This window comes from Dama dama, chromosome 18 (genome assembly GCF_033118175.1).
Source record: "Dama dama isolate Ldn47 chromosome 18, ASM3311817v1, whole genome shotgun sequence".
Taxonomy (NCBI): domain Eukaryota; kingdom Metazoa; phylum Chordata; class Mammalia; order Artiodactyla; family Cervidae; genus Dama; species Dama dama.
In genome coordinates, this window is record NC_083698.1 from 48,515,780 (window position 1) to 48,534,910 (window position 19,131).

At 37.5% G+C, this 19,131-nt stretch overlaps 1 protein-coding gene across 3 annotated transcripts in view; it reads right to left on the minus strand.

Moving 5' to 3' along the window:
• Positions 1–19,131, minus strand: part of CFTR (CF transmembrane conductance regulator) — a 192,406-nt gene that overhangs the window by 52,114 nt on the left and 121,161 nt on the right. For all 3 annotated transcript variants that reach the window (XM_061165291.1, XM_061165292.1, XM_061165293.1), the window contains exons 19-21: positions 15,014–15,164; positions 13,634–13,861; positions 10,976–11,076 (exon numbers count right to left, since the gene is read on the minus strand). In XM_061165291.1, the coding sequence (XP_061021274.1) occupies positions 10,976–11,076; positions 13,634–13,861; positions 15,014–15,164 (480 nt within the window). The remainder of the gene's footprint in view (positions 1–10,975; positions 11,077–13,633; positions 13,862–15,013; positions 15,165–19,131) is intronic.

The window sequence follows — 19,131 nt, forward strand, 5'->3', positions numbered from 1 at the left end:
TCCCTTAGTAAATCTCTGTTCATAACGAATTAACCCATTGTTCCACCTCACATGCAGAAAGCAGTTTCTGAGCAGGGAGAATGGCAGTGCTGTAACTTAGTAGGAAATCTAAGCTGCAGTTGTAGCCTCAGCTCTCACCCTAAAAATATACATTGCTATTGGGATCAGAAGGATGTTGTAACATATCAAATTATTTTTAGTCTCATCTACTTGTTTTCATTAATCTTTTTAACCTAACTGAGTCCTATCTCTAATTTGGGATGTCTAAATATTTTAAGGTGATTTATAAAAACTGCTGTGCCATTGTCCAGCTATGTAGGTGGAACTGGATGGAAATTCAGATTTGACAATTTTCAGAGTTCTGTAGATGGAGTTGGGAAAACTCTTTAACCTGAAGCTGCTGCTTCTCTGCATAGAAAAGTGTTTCCTCTGGAGGAATGAGGGGGTATCGCTGTCTAGCTCACTGACAGCAAAGTCTCAATGTAGCCATTACCAGCTTAGGTGGGAGCACATGTCTTAGATTTTAAGAACTAAATGATGAAGCCGAAATGAGACTCAGGCACTGAAACATCAAATCTATTCCTCATGTGAAGAGGAAAACCTGATATAATTTGCATAGGCTTTCCACAAAATTGGAGCTTAGTCAAAATGAAGTGGGGTTTTTGCTTGAGAAGTATCTCATTTAAAATTTTGGCATGATTATTTAGATGTATTATACTCAAAAATTCTCCTGAGCCCATCTTTAAAAATGAATCTCATTATCTTTATGATAATGTCTGAATTACTTATCTAAGCATCAGGAGAACAAAGTCTTTTGGGGAAAGATTGCTCCATAGCCTCATCTCAACTTTACTTTGTAACAGATATACTTAGTGAAAAAGAAAATAATTCCTGATTTTCCTTTTCACCTTTTGTTAACAAAGAGGCAAGAAAAGGCTTAAAGACCTATTTTAGGGCAAGTCAGGAAACCAGACTCTCTTCCCTTCACAAAATATTTGTTCTATTTCCTTTCATCCTTTTGGTTATTTGGAAACTAGGCCATCAGATTTGTTCATTAACACCTAAGCTACATGTAACACCCACAAAGCCATGACAATAGAAAATACATTGCAAAAGCCTGAGATCTGGCTGGCAATGTTGTAAAGAGTGTTCATAACTGGTGGTTACAGGAAGATTACAATAAATAAATGTGAAGACAATCATCTATTAATAGAAAACTGACACCATGTGAAAAACATCACACATTTTGCAAGAGAAATTTTCAAAATGTGAAGTATATAAAAGGGAGGATTAAAGTGTTTTAAATCTTAGATTCTTCCTGGTAGGCCCAAACTAGATGCTTTTCAGAGTCAACTAACAGTGACCTGAGACCCAAGGCCATGTTAGAGTGATTAGCATAATCTTTAGGCCATGGATATAGACTTAAGAGATAATGGTTATCATGGAAACAGACTCTCTGCCCAAAGCATATTCTTGAAATTCTGGTCTATCTTTCTGCACCGATTACTTATGCTCCTAGAGCCCTTAACAAGTCAATCAGGACTGTATTGCTATAAATTATTAACAGCATAAGTGAGTTACTTATAGTATACTATAGATTCTAACCCTTTATAAATTATTATAGCTTGCTACCTAATCTGTGGTGAATCATATGGCAGGTCAATTTGACTTTTTCTGACTGTAGGAAATGCAAAAAAAAAAAAAAAATACTACGAATGACAAAAAGGCATATCTTAAATAAACACAGAGATATCAAATACATTGGTGCCTATTTTCAATAATTAAGAGCTTCAATAATTACAGTGCCAAGTGCCAATAGGCAAAGGAGGACTCTGATTTATCTATCTGAAAAGGTCTGATATCACTTACTACATCTACTACTCAAACGAACTTAGACGCTTTCTGGAGTTACTATTTTCTAAAAGCATATGATAGGCTATCAGCAAATGCTTGGTGAATACAATTGGGCCTATGAGGTGTCCATTAAACATATTTCAAAGAAAATCTCAAGAAGAGGAGACTTACTAGACAAAAAAAAAATTAAAACAACAAATCAAAATATTTTCCCAAGGTTTTGACTATTTTACTAAGATTTTTCTAAGCATCTTAATTTTGAGATAGCACAACTTCCCCAAGTTCTCTATCTTTAAGCACCATTCTTTACACATCTTTCAGATTTACATCTGTCACTGGTTGAGATACAGAATAAAAATAATTTGCTGACAGTCCATCAGTTCCAAAGCAAATTCTATCCCATAGACCAGAGGTGAGCAAAACTATGGCCCAATGGCCAAATCACGGCATATCCATTTGTTTACATTAGCTTTTCCCTACAAAAGCTTAGGTTTCCCAGGTGGCTCCGTGGTAAAAGAAAATCCAACTGCCAATGCTGGAGCTACAGAAGATGCAGGTTCGAACCCTGGGTTGGGAAGATCCCCTGGAGAAGGAAATGGCAATCCACTCCAGTATTCTTGCTTGGGAAGTCCCATGGACAGACGAGCCTGGTTGGCTCGCAGAGAGCCCACGTCCATGGCGTCATAAAGAGTTGAACAGGACTGAGTGTTTGCACGTGCATGCACACACACACACACAAGCTTAGCTGAATAACTGCATAGAGACCACATAGCTCACAATGTTGAAAAAAGTACTACCTAACTCTTTACAGGAAAAATTTGCTGGCTCCCCGCCGTGACTCACAGAAAATTGGAGCGAAACTGAACCTTGCTGCTGCTGCTGCTGCTGCTGCGTCACTTCAGTCGTGTCCGACTCTGTGCAACCCCTTAGACGGCAGCCCACCAGGCTCCCCCATCCCTGGGATTCTCCAGACAAGAACACTGGAGTGGGTTGCCATTTCCTTCTCCAATGGGTGAAAGTGAAAAGTGAAAGTGAAGTCGCTCAGTCGTGTCCGACTCTTCGCGACCCCAAGGACTGCAGCCTACCAGGCTCCTCCATCCATGGGATTTTCCAGGCAAGAGTAGTGGAGTGGGGTGCCATTGCCTTCTCCAAATGAACCTTAGAGACCCTCAAATCCAGTAAATCACAAGTCTATATATACCAGGATCACCTGGAGCACTTTTTAAAATATAGACATCATGCCTGGTCACTTTGCCCTCAACCAAGAGAATCATTTTAATTAGTCTCAGAGGACCCTGAGTAGTCTCTATTTTTATAAAGGTTCCACATGTGCTGTCAGGTTGGGAACTTCTGATCTAATCCATTCCTTCTTGGTACAAATGAAAAATTCTAAATCCAGGAAGTTTAAGCGATAAGCACAAAGCTCCACAAATTTCCCAAAATTTCCTACACTCACACAGTCCCATCAGGTTCTCATAAGCCTCTCCAACCAATTCAAGACTCAACAACATCTTAATGGAGCTTTGTTGGTTCAAGTAACACACTGGTTAAGAGTTCTTGATCAGCTCTGACAACTGCAGTGGTGAATGACCTAATCACTGGACCTGAGCCCTCAGGGGCAGTAGCAGACCCCTGTGACTCCCAAGAGCACCCGGAACAGTGCCTGCTTATGTGCCAATGAGGACTTGAGATATATCAGAGATTCAGAAGAGAATGTCAGAACTAACAGAACCTTAAAACATTTCCAACCAAACTGTTTCATTTACAAAGGAGGAAAAAGCAAAGCCCTCACGTAGATTATGACTTCTTTGCCTAAGGCTGCACAACTTCTTGGTGGTAAGACTACAGCGGAACACGGCATAGAAAGCCACTTTATAGGATGGAAATAGGCTGGGTGGGATGAAGTCTTGGAACAGACGTCATAAGTGGAAAATACACCCCCAAAGACTTCTGAGAACAGAAAAACAAAGAAAGGTATTATCAAGAAGCCATTAAAAGGAGGTTAAAAAAATATAAGAAATGAATCCTCCCCTCAGATTCTCAGGGCAGAAACTATTTTCAATCCAAGAGAACTGGGCATTAGGAGAACTGAGAATTGAAGAAAAGCCAGGTTCCCCGCTTCTCCTTGCATCAGGTTTCTCATTGGTCACTGTACAATCAGTCACTTGATCTTTACTGGAACCCAAAATAAACACAGGCAATAAAAGGACAAAGGAGAAACAGAGGGAGTTTCTATTGACAGAAAACTCTTCTCAGATTACATCACTCTTGTGAGAACTTTCTGGAAACTCATTAACTGGAATCTGAATGTGAACCCTACAGAGGTACAGTCTTCCTGACTCATCCTGGAGGCTTCCACCCTCGTGTGCTACTAAGAACACACTATCAACAGGGATGGTTTATTGTCTGCTACGACTGTAGAATTAAGAAAGTGGGTACTAGTCATACACTCAGATATTTTATTTTTGCTCACCAAGACGCAGACAGTCCTGAAAATAGATAAACTGTCAACTGCCTCATTCAAACAATGATACTCTTAGTGTGAGCAATTCACCAGTCACCAGATGGCTTGATACAACTAAGTCTGAAACATTACCCTTGCATCCTTTCTAGCTCTCATTTATTTAATTTCCATTCATTCATGGAGGCAAAAATCTAGGTATACACTGCCTATTTAAGACAGTGAAGTAAAAGTCTCTCAGTCGTGTCTGACTCCTTGAGACCCCATGGACTATATAGTCCATGGAATTTTCCAGGTCAGAATACTGGAGTGGGTAGCCATTCCCTTCTCCAGGGATCCTTCCCAATCCAGGGATTGAACCCAGGTCTCCCACAATGCAGGCGGATTCTTAAATCAGCTAAGCCACCAAAGAAGCCCATTTAGGATATATGAAGTTTAAATAGTTCACAATAGGAGACAGAGAAGCTTTATGTTGTTAAAAAATGGCAGGCATTTTATGAATTCAAATACAATAAGTACACAACTTTGTTAAATAATAACACAAAATTTTTTAAGATTGAACTTACTTTAATCCATATGGTACTTGAGGAATGGAGCTAAAAAGAATTAATACGTCTCTTTTCATCCCATCTACAGAATAGTATAAGCTTTGCAATTGAAATGAACAGAGAGACATACATACGTGCTGTGCTGTGCTATGCTTAGTTGCTCAGCCGTGTCCGACTCTCTGTGACCTCATGGTCTATAGCGTACTAAGCTCCTCTGTCCATAGGGATTCTCCAGGCAAGAATACTGGAATGGGTTGAGATGCCTTCCTCCAGGGGATCTTCCCAACCCAGGGATTGAATCCAGGTCTCCCTTAGTGCAGGCGGATTCTTTACCATCTGAGCCACCAGGGAAACTCATGAATACTGGATTGGGTGGCCTATCCCTTCTCCAGGGGCTCTTCCCGACCCAGGAATCAAGCCGGGGTCTCCTGCATTCCAGGTAGATTCTTTATCAGCTGAGGTACCAGGGAAGCCAGATACACACATAATTTATGTTAAAATTAAGAGATAATTAGATATAACAGTTCTTAAAACACTGTGGTATCAATTGAAATAACTGGAAATCCCCTAACATGGGAGTTTAAACAGGAATTAAGTTGGACTCTGATAATTTTACTATTTAAAAAATCTCTGGGGTTATTCACAACCTATTATACTACACTGTTCATAAGGTGACAGTTGAACTTTTTCCCAAACTCCTATATAAAGCTAGACAAACTAGTAAGCGAAACAGAAGTTTTGTTCACTTATAATTGTCTCTTGATACCACAAGCATATTTCCAGGAGATTCCAAATAAGAATTTATGAACTAAAATGTCAAGTCTACTGGAAGACAGTCTATCACTGTGTTTTATAAACACATGGAGGTGTCAAGTTAGTAGTTGAATATATATATAGAGAGAGAGGAGTGGTCTTAACTGGAGATATGAATGTGTGATTCACTGAGAGATGATTTCAGAAGCACAGAGTTAGATTATAACAGCTAGAGAAAGTGTAGATAGAAGAGGGCTAGCATACAGCTGGTGTTTAGTGATCTGAAAGATCTGAAAGATGATAAGGGGCCAGCAAAGAGAATTAAGGAGGAACCGGTGAGGCAGCAGGAAAACCGGGTGTGAAAAACATCACCCTAGTGAAAGAAGACAGGATAACAAGAAGGATGTATCCATGGCATGAGTATGAGTACTACTTGAGAGACTGAGAGATATAAAGACGCTGGCTCTAGAAAGATATTGGCTATGAGTCTGAGGGATGATGGAAATGAAATGAAGTAGGGTATGGAAAGAATTTCCATATTTCAAATCCTAAAAGATGATGCTGTTAAAGTGCTTCACTCAAATTGCCAGCAAATCTGTAAAACTCAGCAGTGGCCACAGGACAGGAAAAGGTCAGTTTTCATTCCAATCCCAAAGAAAGCCAATGCCAAAGAATGTTCAAACTACTGCACAATTGCACTCATCTCACATGCTAGCAAAGCAATGTTCAAAATTCTCCAAGCCAGGCCTCAACAGTACATGAACCATGAACTTCCAGATGTTCAAGCTGGATTTAGAAAAAGCAGAGGAACCAGAGATCAAATTCAACATCTGTTGGATCATCAAAAAAGCAAGAGAGTTCCAGAAAAACATCTACTTCTGTTTCATTGACTACACCAAATGGTGTGGATTTTGATGGTATTGATGATGTGGATCACAACAAACTGTGGAAAATTCTTCAAGAGATGGGAATACCAGACCTCCTTACCTGCCTCCTGAGAAATCTATATGCCGGTCAAGAACCAACAGTTAGAACCAGGCTTGGAACAACAGACTGGTTCCAAATTGGGAAAGGGGTACATCAAGGCTGTTTATTGTTACCCTGCTTAATTAACTTATATGCAGAGTACATCATGCCAAATGCTGGGCTGGATGAAGCACAAGCTGGAATCAAGATTGCTGGGAGAAATATCAATAACCTCAGATAAGCAGATGACACCACCCTTATGACAGAAAGTGAAGAAAAACTAAAGAGCCTCTTGATGAACGTGAAAGAGGAGAGTGGAAAAGTTGGCTTAAAGTTCAACATTCAGAAAATGGAGATCATGGCATCCAGTTCATCACTTCATGGCAAATAGATGGGGAAACAATGGAAACAGTGAGAGACTTTATTTTCTTGAGCTCCAAAACCACTACAGATGGTGACTGCAGCCATGAAATTAAAGGACGCTTGCTCCTTGGAAGAAAAGTTATGACCAACCTAGATAGCATATTAAAAAGCAGAGATGTTACTTTGTCAGCAAAGGTCCATCTAGTCAAAGCTATGGTTTTTCCAGTAGTCATGTATGGATGTGAGAGTTGGACCATAAAGAAAGCTAAGTGCCAAAGAATTGATGCTTTTGAATTGTGGTGTTAGAGAAGACTCTTGAGAGTCCCTTGGACTGCAAGGAGATCCAACCAGTCCATCCTAAAGGAAATCAATCCTGAATGTTCATTGGAAGTACTGATGCTGAAGCTGAAACTCCAATACTTTGGCTACCTGATGCAAAGAACTGACTCTTTTGAAGAGATCCTGATGCTGGGAAAGATTGAAGGCAGAAGGAAAAGGGGATGACAGAGAATGAGATGGTTGGATGGCATCAACAATTCGATGGACATGAGTTTAAGCAAGCTCCAAAATTTGGTGATGGACAGGGAAGCCTGGCATGCTGCAGTCCATGGGGTCACAAAGAGTCGCAAACAACTGAGTGACTGAACTGACCGACTGATGGAAAGAACTGGGAGGATGACATGGAGTAAGGCACTGTTTCAAGAATTTCTGCTAAAAATAGGTCAAAGAAATGGGGTGTTAGATCAAGGGATGGTATTTTTATGCTAGGGAGAAAGGTACCACAAGAGGAGTTAATTGCATATACCGGCCTTTACACAGGAGCAGAGACATGGAGGGAACTGGAACATACGAGCAGTGGTGCAGAATGATGTTACAACTAGTGGAAAAAAAGGAGGAAATTCTTTCTGGCTCCATCTTTTTTTTTTTTTCCTATGACATATATAACAAGATTATTGACTGAAAATGCAGGAGGTAGAATTATTAGAGCACCTGAGAAGAGTCAAGAAGGTGATAAAGGGCTATCTTAGGGAATAAAACAGAAAGAACTTATCAGGAAAATGTATTAAAAGGTTTGCTGACCAGTTTTGAGTGCCAACCTCTGAAATGTGTAGTTAGTCAAAACTACAAAGCTACCTGAGGCTGCGATGAGGAAGTGTTACCATCCAAATATTATTAATACCTTCACTGGCTGAAAGCTAAGGAAGTCTGGGCACCCGAGTAAATGAATGGATGAGCAGTGAAGTCACATTCTTGGAACTTCATATTTCTATTGACGTTTGACGTTCATGCCTAAACTCAGCCAGATGGGTAAATGAAATATTCTTTCCAAGTCTGAAGATTTTTTTTTTCCTGGCTACCTCTGTACTAAAAAACGAAAAGTGTCAAACAAAACACCTTGTTTATTGCATTTTAAACTCATGTGGAGGGATATCCCCGGGGCCAGTGGTTAAGACTCCATGCCTCCAATGGAGGGGGTGCAGGTTCAATCCCTGGTCATGGAACTAAGATCCTACTTGCCACAAGATGTGGCAGAAAAAACAAAACAAAAACAAAAACACCTGAGGTCTAAATTCATTTCAGAACTCAATAAAGTAAAATGAGTTTTTACTTCAGCGGTTCCAAGGACCTTTAGTGTTAACATATATGTAAACATGAAATTTGAGGTTACAGCTCTCTCCCCTCCTACTTTCAACATATGCTAGGTGAAAACTAACAGATTACTGGACAGCTGTAGCAGTTGCAGGGGTGGAAGCAGCAAGACGGAATTAATAACTAGATAAATGCCAACAAAGACTCAGGCAAGACCACTTGTGCTATTTGTCAGCGAAACATAAACTAACATGATCACTTTGATATTCAAACAAAAGAATAAAACTTTTAAAAATATGATGAACTCCAAATATTGATACTTTTCACGGACTGTATTATAACATAATACCTTATTGCAGAGATTCTGTTATGCCAGGAGATGAAAGTCAAAGCACACGTCACAAAGTCTAGGATGACCACATGAAAAACTAGCTAAATAAAAAAACTTGAAAGAAACTTTAATGGTGATTAGACATGCAAAACACACAGGCACCAAACAAAGAGAGGCTGTAGAGGCTGTTACATAAACCAAGGAAATTAATACAATAAAGAGAAAAGAATTGTGCATATACAAGGTGAACAAACGCTTCCAGATAAAGAAAAAGAAGTGCATTAGGATTTTAACTGTAATGTCAAAGTCAAGGAAAGTTTGAACAAAGAATTAAATAGATGCCAGTACAATATTTACTTAGTATTCTCCTGCTGTTTTCCAACAGAAACACTTTAAAGTACATTTACAAGACTCAACCCCAAAAGTATATGAGCTAAGTATGGAGATACATGGAGTCACTAAAAAGAGCTGGTCAAACTAAAATGAAACTCTGTTATAAATCATATTAAAGTTAAATGACATTTCAATGAATTATTAAAATGCTTTTGTTAAATAAAATATTGTCACAAGGGCAAGAAGAGGGCATGAAAAAATTTGGTTTTTCCCTACAGGTATATTTTACAATGATATTTATTCTGACAGAAGTTGATTATACACATTTCAACAACTGAATGAATGTGAGCATTTTGAGAACATATCAACTGTCTCAGAGAAAAAGAAAAAGACCATAACCCAAAAGGTCAAGAAAGAACCTAAACCAAAAGGATAATAAATGATGGGGAGGCTGTGGAGAAAAGTGAACCCTCCTACACCCTCCTAATAGTGGGAATGTAAATTTGGGCACCCACTATGGAAAACAGTATGAAGCTTCCTTAAAATAAATTAAAAATAGAGCTACCATTTGATGTAGCAATCCTGCTCCTGGGCATATGTCTGGAAAAGATAAAAACTAATTTTAAAAGATACATGTACCCTAATTTTCACAGTATCACCATTTACCATAGCCAAGACATGGAAGCAACCTAAGTGGTTCATGGATAGACAAATGGATAAAGAAGATGTGATTCATACGTACAGTAAAATACTACTCAGCCATAAAAAAGAATGAAATAATGCAATTTTCAGCAACATGGATGGACCTATAGAGTATCATACTAAGTAGAGAAATACAAATGCTATACATCATACATATATATATATTCAATATGTGGAATCAAAAAATCAATACAACTGAACCTATATACAAAACAGAAATGGCTCACAGATACAGAAAACAGTTACAGTTACCAGAAGGGAAGGAATGGGGGAGAAATAAAGGAGTTTGGGATTAGCAGATACAAACTACTATATATAAAATAGATAAGCAACAAAGATTGCAACAAAGCAACAAAGTCTCCACAGGGAACTATGTTCAATATCTTGTAATAAGTAATAATTGAAAATAATCTGAAAAAATATATATCATTGAATCACTTTGGCATAACCTGAAACTAATGCAATACTGTAAATCAACTATACTTCAATTTTTTTAAAAGTCTGACATTATCAAGTGTTGTATATAATACCTATGGACCTCTGAGAATTCTTACACTCTCTCTTTTTTTTAAAGAATACTTATTTATTTGGCTGTACAGGGTCTCAGTTGCAGCATGTGGGATCTAGTTCTCTGACCAGGGATCAAATCTGGGCCCCCCCTGCATTGGGGGCATGGAATCTTGGCCACTGTACCACCAGAGGGAAGTCCCCTTTTATACTCTCTTGATGGGAGTATAATCTGGTACAACAGATCTTAGAACAATTTAGCACCATCTAGCAAAGTTGAACATGGGTGAATTCTATGACCCAACAATACCACTCTTGGGTGGCTATCCTAGAAAAATCCGAGGCAAGGAACTGCAAGAATGTTCATAGTAGCACCAGATCTTGATTGTGGCTATTTATATGGAAGAAAGAAGAGATACAGGTTTAATAAGAGATACAGTGAACTTCAACTGATCTGCAGTTTTATTTCTTAAGCTGGGGCTGGGTATACAGTCATCCCTTATGCTATTATCTACACTTTTTGGTTTGTCTGAATTTTTTTCATAAAAGTTAAAAAAAAATACTTACCAAGCTATCCACATCTATGCTAGAGTTTACAGCCCACTGCAATGTACCCATGATATTCATGGCTAAAGTTAGAATAATCCCAACTCTTCCTTCTCCTTCACCTATAGGTGGAAAATATATATAAACAAACTTTAGGCTATTTCTCTTTTCTGTGAACTGCTTTATGTATACCTAGAAGATAGCATATGTTAAAGTTACATTTAGATTCTGCGCCAATTTAAACCATTTTTCATCTCAGTTCCCCACAGCACGCATCACTAGTGATAATATGCCCTGTTACTATTCAACCAATATTTTAAATCAAAGAATGACCACATATTAGTAAAGAGTTGCCCTTTTTTAAATGCTTCAGATATTAAATGGGATGTTGGTGTTGGGTAATGTAATTTTTATCTCTTCTACTATTACTCTGTAAGTAATAATATCTTCAAAGACTACAATGGACAATGGAAAGACTTTCTATGTCTGAATACGCTTCTCTACAAAGAAGTCAAAAGCAGGAGAGAGGTTTGTGAGCAGCATTCAGAAGATGTTTAGATGTGCTTCATGTCTTTGTAAGGAGGACTTTTCTCTGTCAATCAGATGCTGTTGGGAAGAAAAAACTTAAGAGTTTCATGGAGAAGTCAGAACTCATGGGTCTGCCATTTGGAAAAAGAGAAGACTGCCCTTTGAGTTAAAAAATTGATTAGTTCAGATAGGAAGAACAATACTCAAATGCTTAATTAGAGTAGTTAGTTTTTAAGAGCTAGTGAAGTCGCTCAGTCATGTCCGACTCTTTGCAACCCCACGGACTGTAGCCTACCAGGCTCCTCGGTCCATGGGATTTTCCAGGCAAGAATACTGGAGTGGGTTGCCATTTCCTTCTCCAGGGGGTCTTCCCAACCCACGGATCGAAACCAGGTCTCCCGCATTGTGGGCAGATGCTTTACCATCTGAGCTACCAGGAAAGCCCTTTAAGGGCTAGAGGGGACCACTAATTAAAATTTACAAATACTCTGTATTCATGGCCCTAAAGTTTTTCTAATAAGAATGTCCTTAAATTGTTATTAATTTATGTTATCTTAATTGAGAGTCAAGCCCTGCAGCTGTAATGCATGATAAAACAATTTCAGGGCTCTAAAATTGGGAGAAACAAGTCATCCTATTATTATGAATTGAAATTTTTGCTTCCATAATTATTCTAATAAAAGACAAACCATAGACAGCAGGTATGTGGTTTTAATATTAAATCACTTATTTTAAACAGGTAAAATTTATCCAGGGCCCAATACATTACTCATTCTGAATATTAAGATGAGAGTAAGATAAAATTTTAAAAATAATAACAATAGTAAGTAACATAAGATTTTTGGGTACCTACTATGGACCAGGCACTACACTAAGTGCTTTGCACAAATTATCACATTTAATTCTCACCACAAACTTATGAAATAGGCACAACTGTATTTATTTACACATGAGGAAAATGAGGGCTTTAGAGTAGCTGACTAAAGTGTACAAGTCACCACAGGTGAAGACCAGCAGAGGCAGGGTTGATACTAGCTGTGTGGCTAACATTCACTCTGGCTGGGCATCTGATTTCACAGATAGGTCCTGTGCGATACTGATTCTTGAATGCTCTATCATGCCTAATAAGCCAGGATTCAATCAGATCCTTAATCATTACATTATAGTACATGGTATATTGGTGTGATTTCACTGTTAACAAATCCTTGTTCATTCAGCCCTCTCGGACCTTGTTTCAAATAACTTAATTAAAGAAAAAATTGTTTAATTCTGAACCACAAAAGAAACTTTCTTTTGTTTTAAGGTTGCCCCAAACTATTGTACTGCTAAGGATTTATTTCATTTGCCTGCCGCCTTGAATTCCTTTTGCAGAGTCATTTCCCAAAGCCTTGGGCTGAGAGAACAGTGAAGGTGAGGAATCCACCACTCTCTCAGCACCTGTGGGACTGCAGGTGGACCTTGGAGCCAATATGAGCCTGTTTGCTGTTCTTGTCAATACTTGGTAACTGCACAGAGGAACTCAGCTGTTCACTCAAGGGCCCTGACTGGACAGGCCATACTAGGTCACTGTTGCACAGCTCTGGGACATTAACCAAACCAGTCTTTAGAGAAAGAGAAATGAATAAAGTGGCCACAGAAAGGAATGGACATGGCCAGCATCTGGCCTCCAGAGATGGGAAGCTCTGAGCATGACTCTCCACGACTGGTCCATTTCCCGTGGAGGTGCAGTGTGCCTTCTGCCCACAGGCCCTCCTGTAACTCTCCAACATTTGCTTCATTTTGTTTGAACAGAATTCTGTTCTTACAACCAACCAACCCATCAAATTTGGCAGTCCCTCGGAATCTTCATTCACTGTAACATATATATCTCAATACTTCTTATAGCTCAGTAATTCAACTTTTTTCATTAGAAGAACTCACTTGTCTATACAGGTTTTCATTTTACTTGTGATGAAATATATATATCTCAGTTTTTCAACTGCAGCTCTAATTCACAGAAATCATTCATTCAACAATAAACAAATTTTGGATGAATAAACTAAAAAAATTTAATGATACCTAAAAATTTTAACCTACATGAATGCAGCATTTTACTGGCTGACAAAGCTTTAAATTAAATGCTTAGCTAAATAGTTAAGGAGTTCATAGTACCTGTTGTTAAAATGGAAATGAAGGTAACAGCAATGAAGAAGATGACAAAAATCATTTCTATTCTCATTTGGAACCAGCGCAGTGTTGACAGATACAAGAACCAGTTGGCAGTATGTAAATTCAGAGCTTTGTGGAATAAAGTTTCAAAGTAAGGCTGCCGTCCAAAGGCACGAAGTGTCCATAGTCCTTTTAAGCTTGTAACAAGATGAGTGAAAATCGGACTCCTGCCTGTGAAATATTTCCATACAGAACAATGCAAGTCATGTAAATACATAATGCAAATTCCTCCTTTAGAAAGGGTAACTTAAAGAGTAATCAAACAAGTAATCAAACAAAGGACATCATTGGATAGAAAGGTTTTTCATTGTGGCGCAAACTTTGAATAGATGCAATCTGTAATTTTTTTAATGAGTTACCCTCCTTTTTAACTTGGTTACCATGGATGGAAACTTATTATAAAATCGTTGCCATTATTAATTCATATGCCTTGGCTACCACTGGGTATTGTTTATCTGACTAATCCTAAATTAATCACTGCTGAAAATGTTTCTCTTTTGAGACAATTCATTCAATGCCTCAATTAAGAAAGTCTGTGTGACTTAATTTAGCAAATAACCTTCAATGTAGAAGAACACTGGAAATATATCCCCTGAAAATGCACCTAAACAAAGGATGTTATTGAACAATGTGCTTTCCAAAGAGCTCAAGCAGTGTTTGGGGGCACACCAAAAAGCAGACTCCTGGAGAGAAAGGAAAGGTGTCTGAAAAGAACTTTGTCCAGTCTCATTTAGGAACACAGACAAACCTTTAGAAATAGTGGCACTATCATTTCAAATTTTAATTCATATAATTAAGAACAGATATCATATACATCAAGCCTCCTAAGACTCTATATACTTGTTTTAAAATCAAAATGAAGTCACAGTCATTAATTCATAAAAATAATCTACATGTGTTTTATAACTTACTGTTTCCTTTTCTACGCTTAAATAGTTTTGCAGAGTTTGTGGTTTAACACTACATTTTAAATCTGAAGGAAGGCAATGGTCAAATTCTCAAAAATAATATTTAATAATACTTTTGTTAAAAAATTTGCTGTTTATTAATAAATTTGATATTTGTTAATTAATATGTAAAATTTGTTACTTGTTATAATAAAAATTATTTATTAACAAAATATAAGAACCAGGAGAGGTATATATGATGAGAATGTATAGAAATGGCCCTGAATCAAAGTTGAAATATACTTAGACATTTTTAAAACTCATTGTCATATCATGCAAGAGTTTAAAAACAGGAAAAACATTTTGAAAAAGTAGATGAATTGCAGATAAATATCCACAGGTAGCTCTTGTGGGCATGTCACAAGCTGTACCATACCTTCAGATTCCAGCTGCTTGAGTTGCTGGGAGGTGTGGAGGAAGTAGGCTCTCAAGAGAATAAAAGCCGCTATCACGGGCACTGTAGCTAAGAAGATGTAGGGTTGTAAAACTGAGACGACCACCACAGCTCCAATCACAATTAATAACAACTGTAGGATCAAAGAAAACACAGTGATAAGTAAATATTTCCATGTTGCAAAGTAGACAAGGTATGTTACCAATGTTTTCTAAACAAGGTTTTCGCACTCTGTTCCATTTTAAATACAGGGCAGGTATCTTCCTACTGGGAAGGTGGTCACATTAAAGCACATTTTTCATAAGATCTATCAAAATTCCAAAAATGGCTTAGGTTGCTCATAATAACATTTTGAAGTTTAGAAAACATGGTATTCTTGTATCTTAGTCTATTTCCACTTCCTATACTCTTTAAAGTGTTGTATGAAAAATTTTAAATGAATGTAATTCTTTCTAGCCTGGGCTTCTTTTAAAAAAAACTTTTTATTTTAAAATAATTTTAGTATGAATGGTCATCTAGGTAAGCTACTTGATTTCTCTGAATCTAGATGATTAACATTTAAGATTGAAAAAAAATTATACTTGAATTTTACTGCCCTTTCTGTTTTTGTTCTTTGCCCGTAAAACAACTGAAGATGGCCTTGATGCGGAAAAAAAAAGGAAGATTTTGGGGGTAGGGCTGATTTAATTTGAAATCAGACCATTTTTTCTCTTATGTGTTATCAAATGAATTTTGTGTTTAAGTCAAGCCCATTCATTAGAGATAGTTCTTCACATTATCCACCCCAAAAGTGAAGCCATGTGGGCGGTCTCAGAAACAAGGTGATTATACTGGTGTTCCTCAAATCAAGTTAAAGGCTTAAATTCTATATTTCCAAGTGACACAAAATTCATATGTATAAAAAAGTAAAAAAAAAAAAAAATCTGCCAGCATTTGCTCCATAATTACCCATGTGAATAAAGTATAAATTAGGTAGCTGTCACAACAAGGGTTGAAAAATAAACCTATCATAATATCTATCTGATAATCAGCAATCCAGTTCTCTACCAGCTGCCATGAGTGACACATACACTTTCCAACTGATGCAGAAATACAGAACATTTTGGCAGATGGGAACATGAATGAGGATGTAACATCTGCATAAATCTTCTTTGAATGGGTTGCTATTTTCATCTAAAGCTTCAGATGATCATATCTCAACGATGCGTGTAATAGAGAAAATGCCTCTAACGTGTCCATCATCAAATTCTACAGTACCAGCCCTTCACTCATTTTTGTTCAAGAAATACTCAGAAAAATCTTTGCTGTGCCAGACTCTGGACTAACTACATATGACGACAATAATTTAAGGAAAGTAAAAGTGAAAATCACTCAGTCATGTCTGACTCTTTGCGACCCCATGGACTAAACAGTCCATGGAATTCTTCAGGCCAGAATACATGAGTGGGTAGCCTTTACCTTCTCCAGGGGATCTTCCCAGCCCAGGGATCAAACCGTGGTCTCCTGCATTGCAGGCGGATTATTTATCAACTGAGCTATCAGGGAAGCCAATTTAAGGAAAGTCCTCTCTATTCTGCTCTTGCCCTACAAGAGCCACCAGTACAATGAGAAAGCCTCAATCACCCTAGTTACTACATGACAAGACTTCATCAACGCAGAGGACTCAGTTTTTTAACTGAGGATACTCATTTCTCATAAAGAGAGTCTTACGGGAAAAAAAGAGAAAAATTAATTTCCAAGCATTATTTACTAGGAACTACAATTTAATTTAAATGAGCCATTTTATGAAACACCAGTGTGTATGAAAGATAAATAGTGTTGCATTTATAGCAGGGAAACATTCAGCTATTTCACTAGAATCAGGGTTTGTTCATCTGTTTACTGTTGACAATTATAAAGGGCACTATGTTCATTTGTCTTCTGCTATTTTTACCATATAATTCCAATCTGGAGCTTTTGTATTATAACAATGAGTGGGGAAAGTGATCATTGTTTTTTTAATTATTGCTGATATGGTTGATATTCTTAGGAATGAAATTGTAACTGTGTTACAATACAACAGGAAGAATTGTGTAGCCGACCCAACCAGTACAACAGAAGGTCTGAGAATAATGGATAAGGTGGAACAACTGAAAGTGATGAAATAGTCACAAGGTAGACTTCCAGTGATTATAATCATTCATAATATAGCCCTATCTGAGAGGTGAAAAACTAAGTCTAAGCTTTGAGGAAAACAACTCAGTCTGCTCTGTAAGGAGTCATCCTTAGGCACTGAGGTCAGAAGGTAATAATTTAGCACTTGTGCAAAACTAAAGGCACTACTTTACTATGCTTGGTATTCTAATTACACAAAGAAACTTTAAATTCTGTCCTAGCTTTTAATTCATAGTGAATAAGAATCAAGTCACATCAGACCAGGTGTATTAAAGAGAGGACAGCAAAACAAACAAACAGACTTAAATACAAGATGGAAATATGAGTACAGATCTTAATTCCCATTCAAGCTTATCAAAGTCCTAAAATTCTAGGGGAAAAAATATCAACAGACTATAAAACCTGCAAGGCACCATTTTCATCCACCAAAAACAGCTTCTAAGTATTCCTGACACAGAAGGGAACATAGTGTTGCCTGTGTAACTGGAGCAGATGATAAGAATGAAGGATCACTTTGAAATAATTTAGAAGGTGCATTAACTGACTGATTGATAAATATCTATTTAAAACCAGGCATTGAACACCAGATCTGCAATTTAGTTCATAATTGATAGCCCTTGAGAATTTTTAAGTAACAGATTAATGGAATTAATTGAATAAGGGTGGGGGGAAGATGTAAAAGACAGCAGAGATCAAAGTAGAAGGGCTCACTATATTAAGACAGAGGAAATAAAAAGACCTAAAGGTTTTGAGGTTGAAAAGAGATTTGCACATTTTAAGATGTGCAGGCTTCTGTTTCATGAAAAAAAATCTGGCACTCAAACATAGAGATAAATTCTATGTGTGCTCAGTCGTATCCAACTCTTTGTGACCCTATGGACTGTAGCCTGCCAGGCTCCTCTGTCCATGGGGATTCTCCAGGTAAGAATACTGTGGGAGTGGGTTGCCATGCCCTCCTCCAGGGAATCTTCCCAACCCAGGGATCAAACACATGTTTCCTGCATTGCAAGTGAATTCTTTACCCACTAAGCCACCTGGGAAGCTCATAGAGATAAGCAGGATGCTAGGATAGATTTTTCTCTGTGTGGCTTCAAGTTCAAATTTGTCACATTATGGTCCATTTCCAGTATGACAATCTGAAGCATATGACTTTAGTACTGAAAGTGATCATCATCAGACATCTTCCTCATTTTAGAAACATGATATCCTTAGAGATTAAGTGTCTTACTTAAGGTAAAACAAATAGTGCTATTTGCAAAACAGAATCTGGATCTTTCATTTCCACTATACAGTATCCAAGCCAGAAAGCAAATTTCCCAGAATATTATCAAATGTTAAGAACTAGAGTTAATATAAATTACACTTTTTTGAAAAAAGAAATTCATAGGTATGCCTTATTCTGTGAAAAACTTGTTTCTGAAATGTGACTAGAAAGGAATTTCATTAACCTGAACATAAGTGCAACCAACAGCGCTCACAATTTAAAGGGCCTCTCTAATGCATGCATTTTTAAATAAAATCAAAATTAATTGGATTTTTATTGTATTTGATTGCCGTATCATGCTTCCATAATGTGAGAGCCTCTTCTAAACAAAATAGGGAAATCAATATAAAGGAACCCTGCCCAATCACTTATGAGGCAATGACTAGTGAACCCCAAAACACTAGAAGTTGAGCAGAAACTATTCAAATTGTTGTAAGAGAAAGGATGAGACCATCACATGTGTCAAAAAGTGCTAATTCATAAAATACATGTTCAAAAAGAAACTCTCCCAAAGGATTTCTTAAATGAATCTTACACTGATTCAGATAATACTCAGCAGGCTACAAAAGTTTTTAAAGAAAAAATTAGCAAGGGCTAACATTCACGAATCCTTTTGCAATTATGTCAAGATGTCCACGTTCTATTTTTTAACTGACTTAATATTATATTTCAGTCTGGTTAT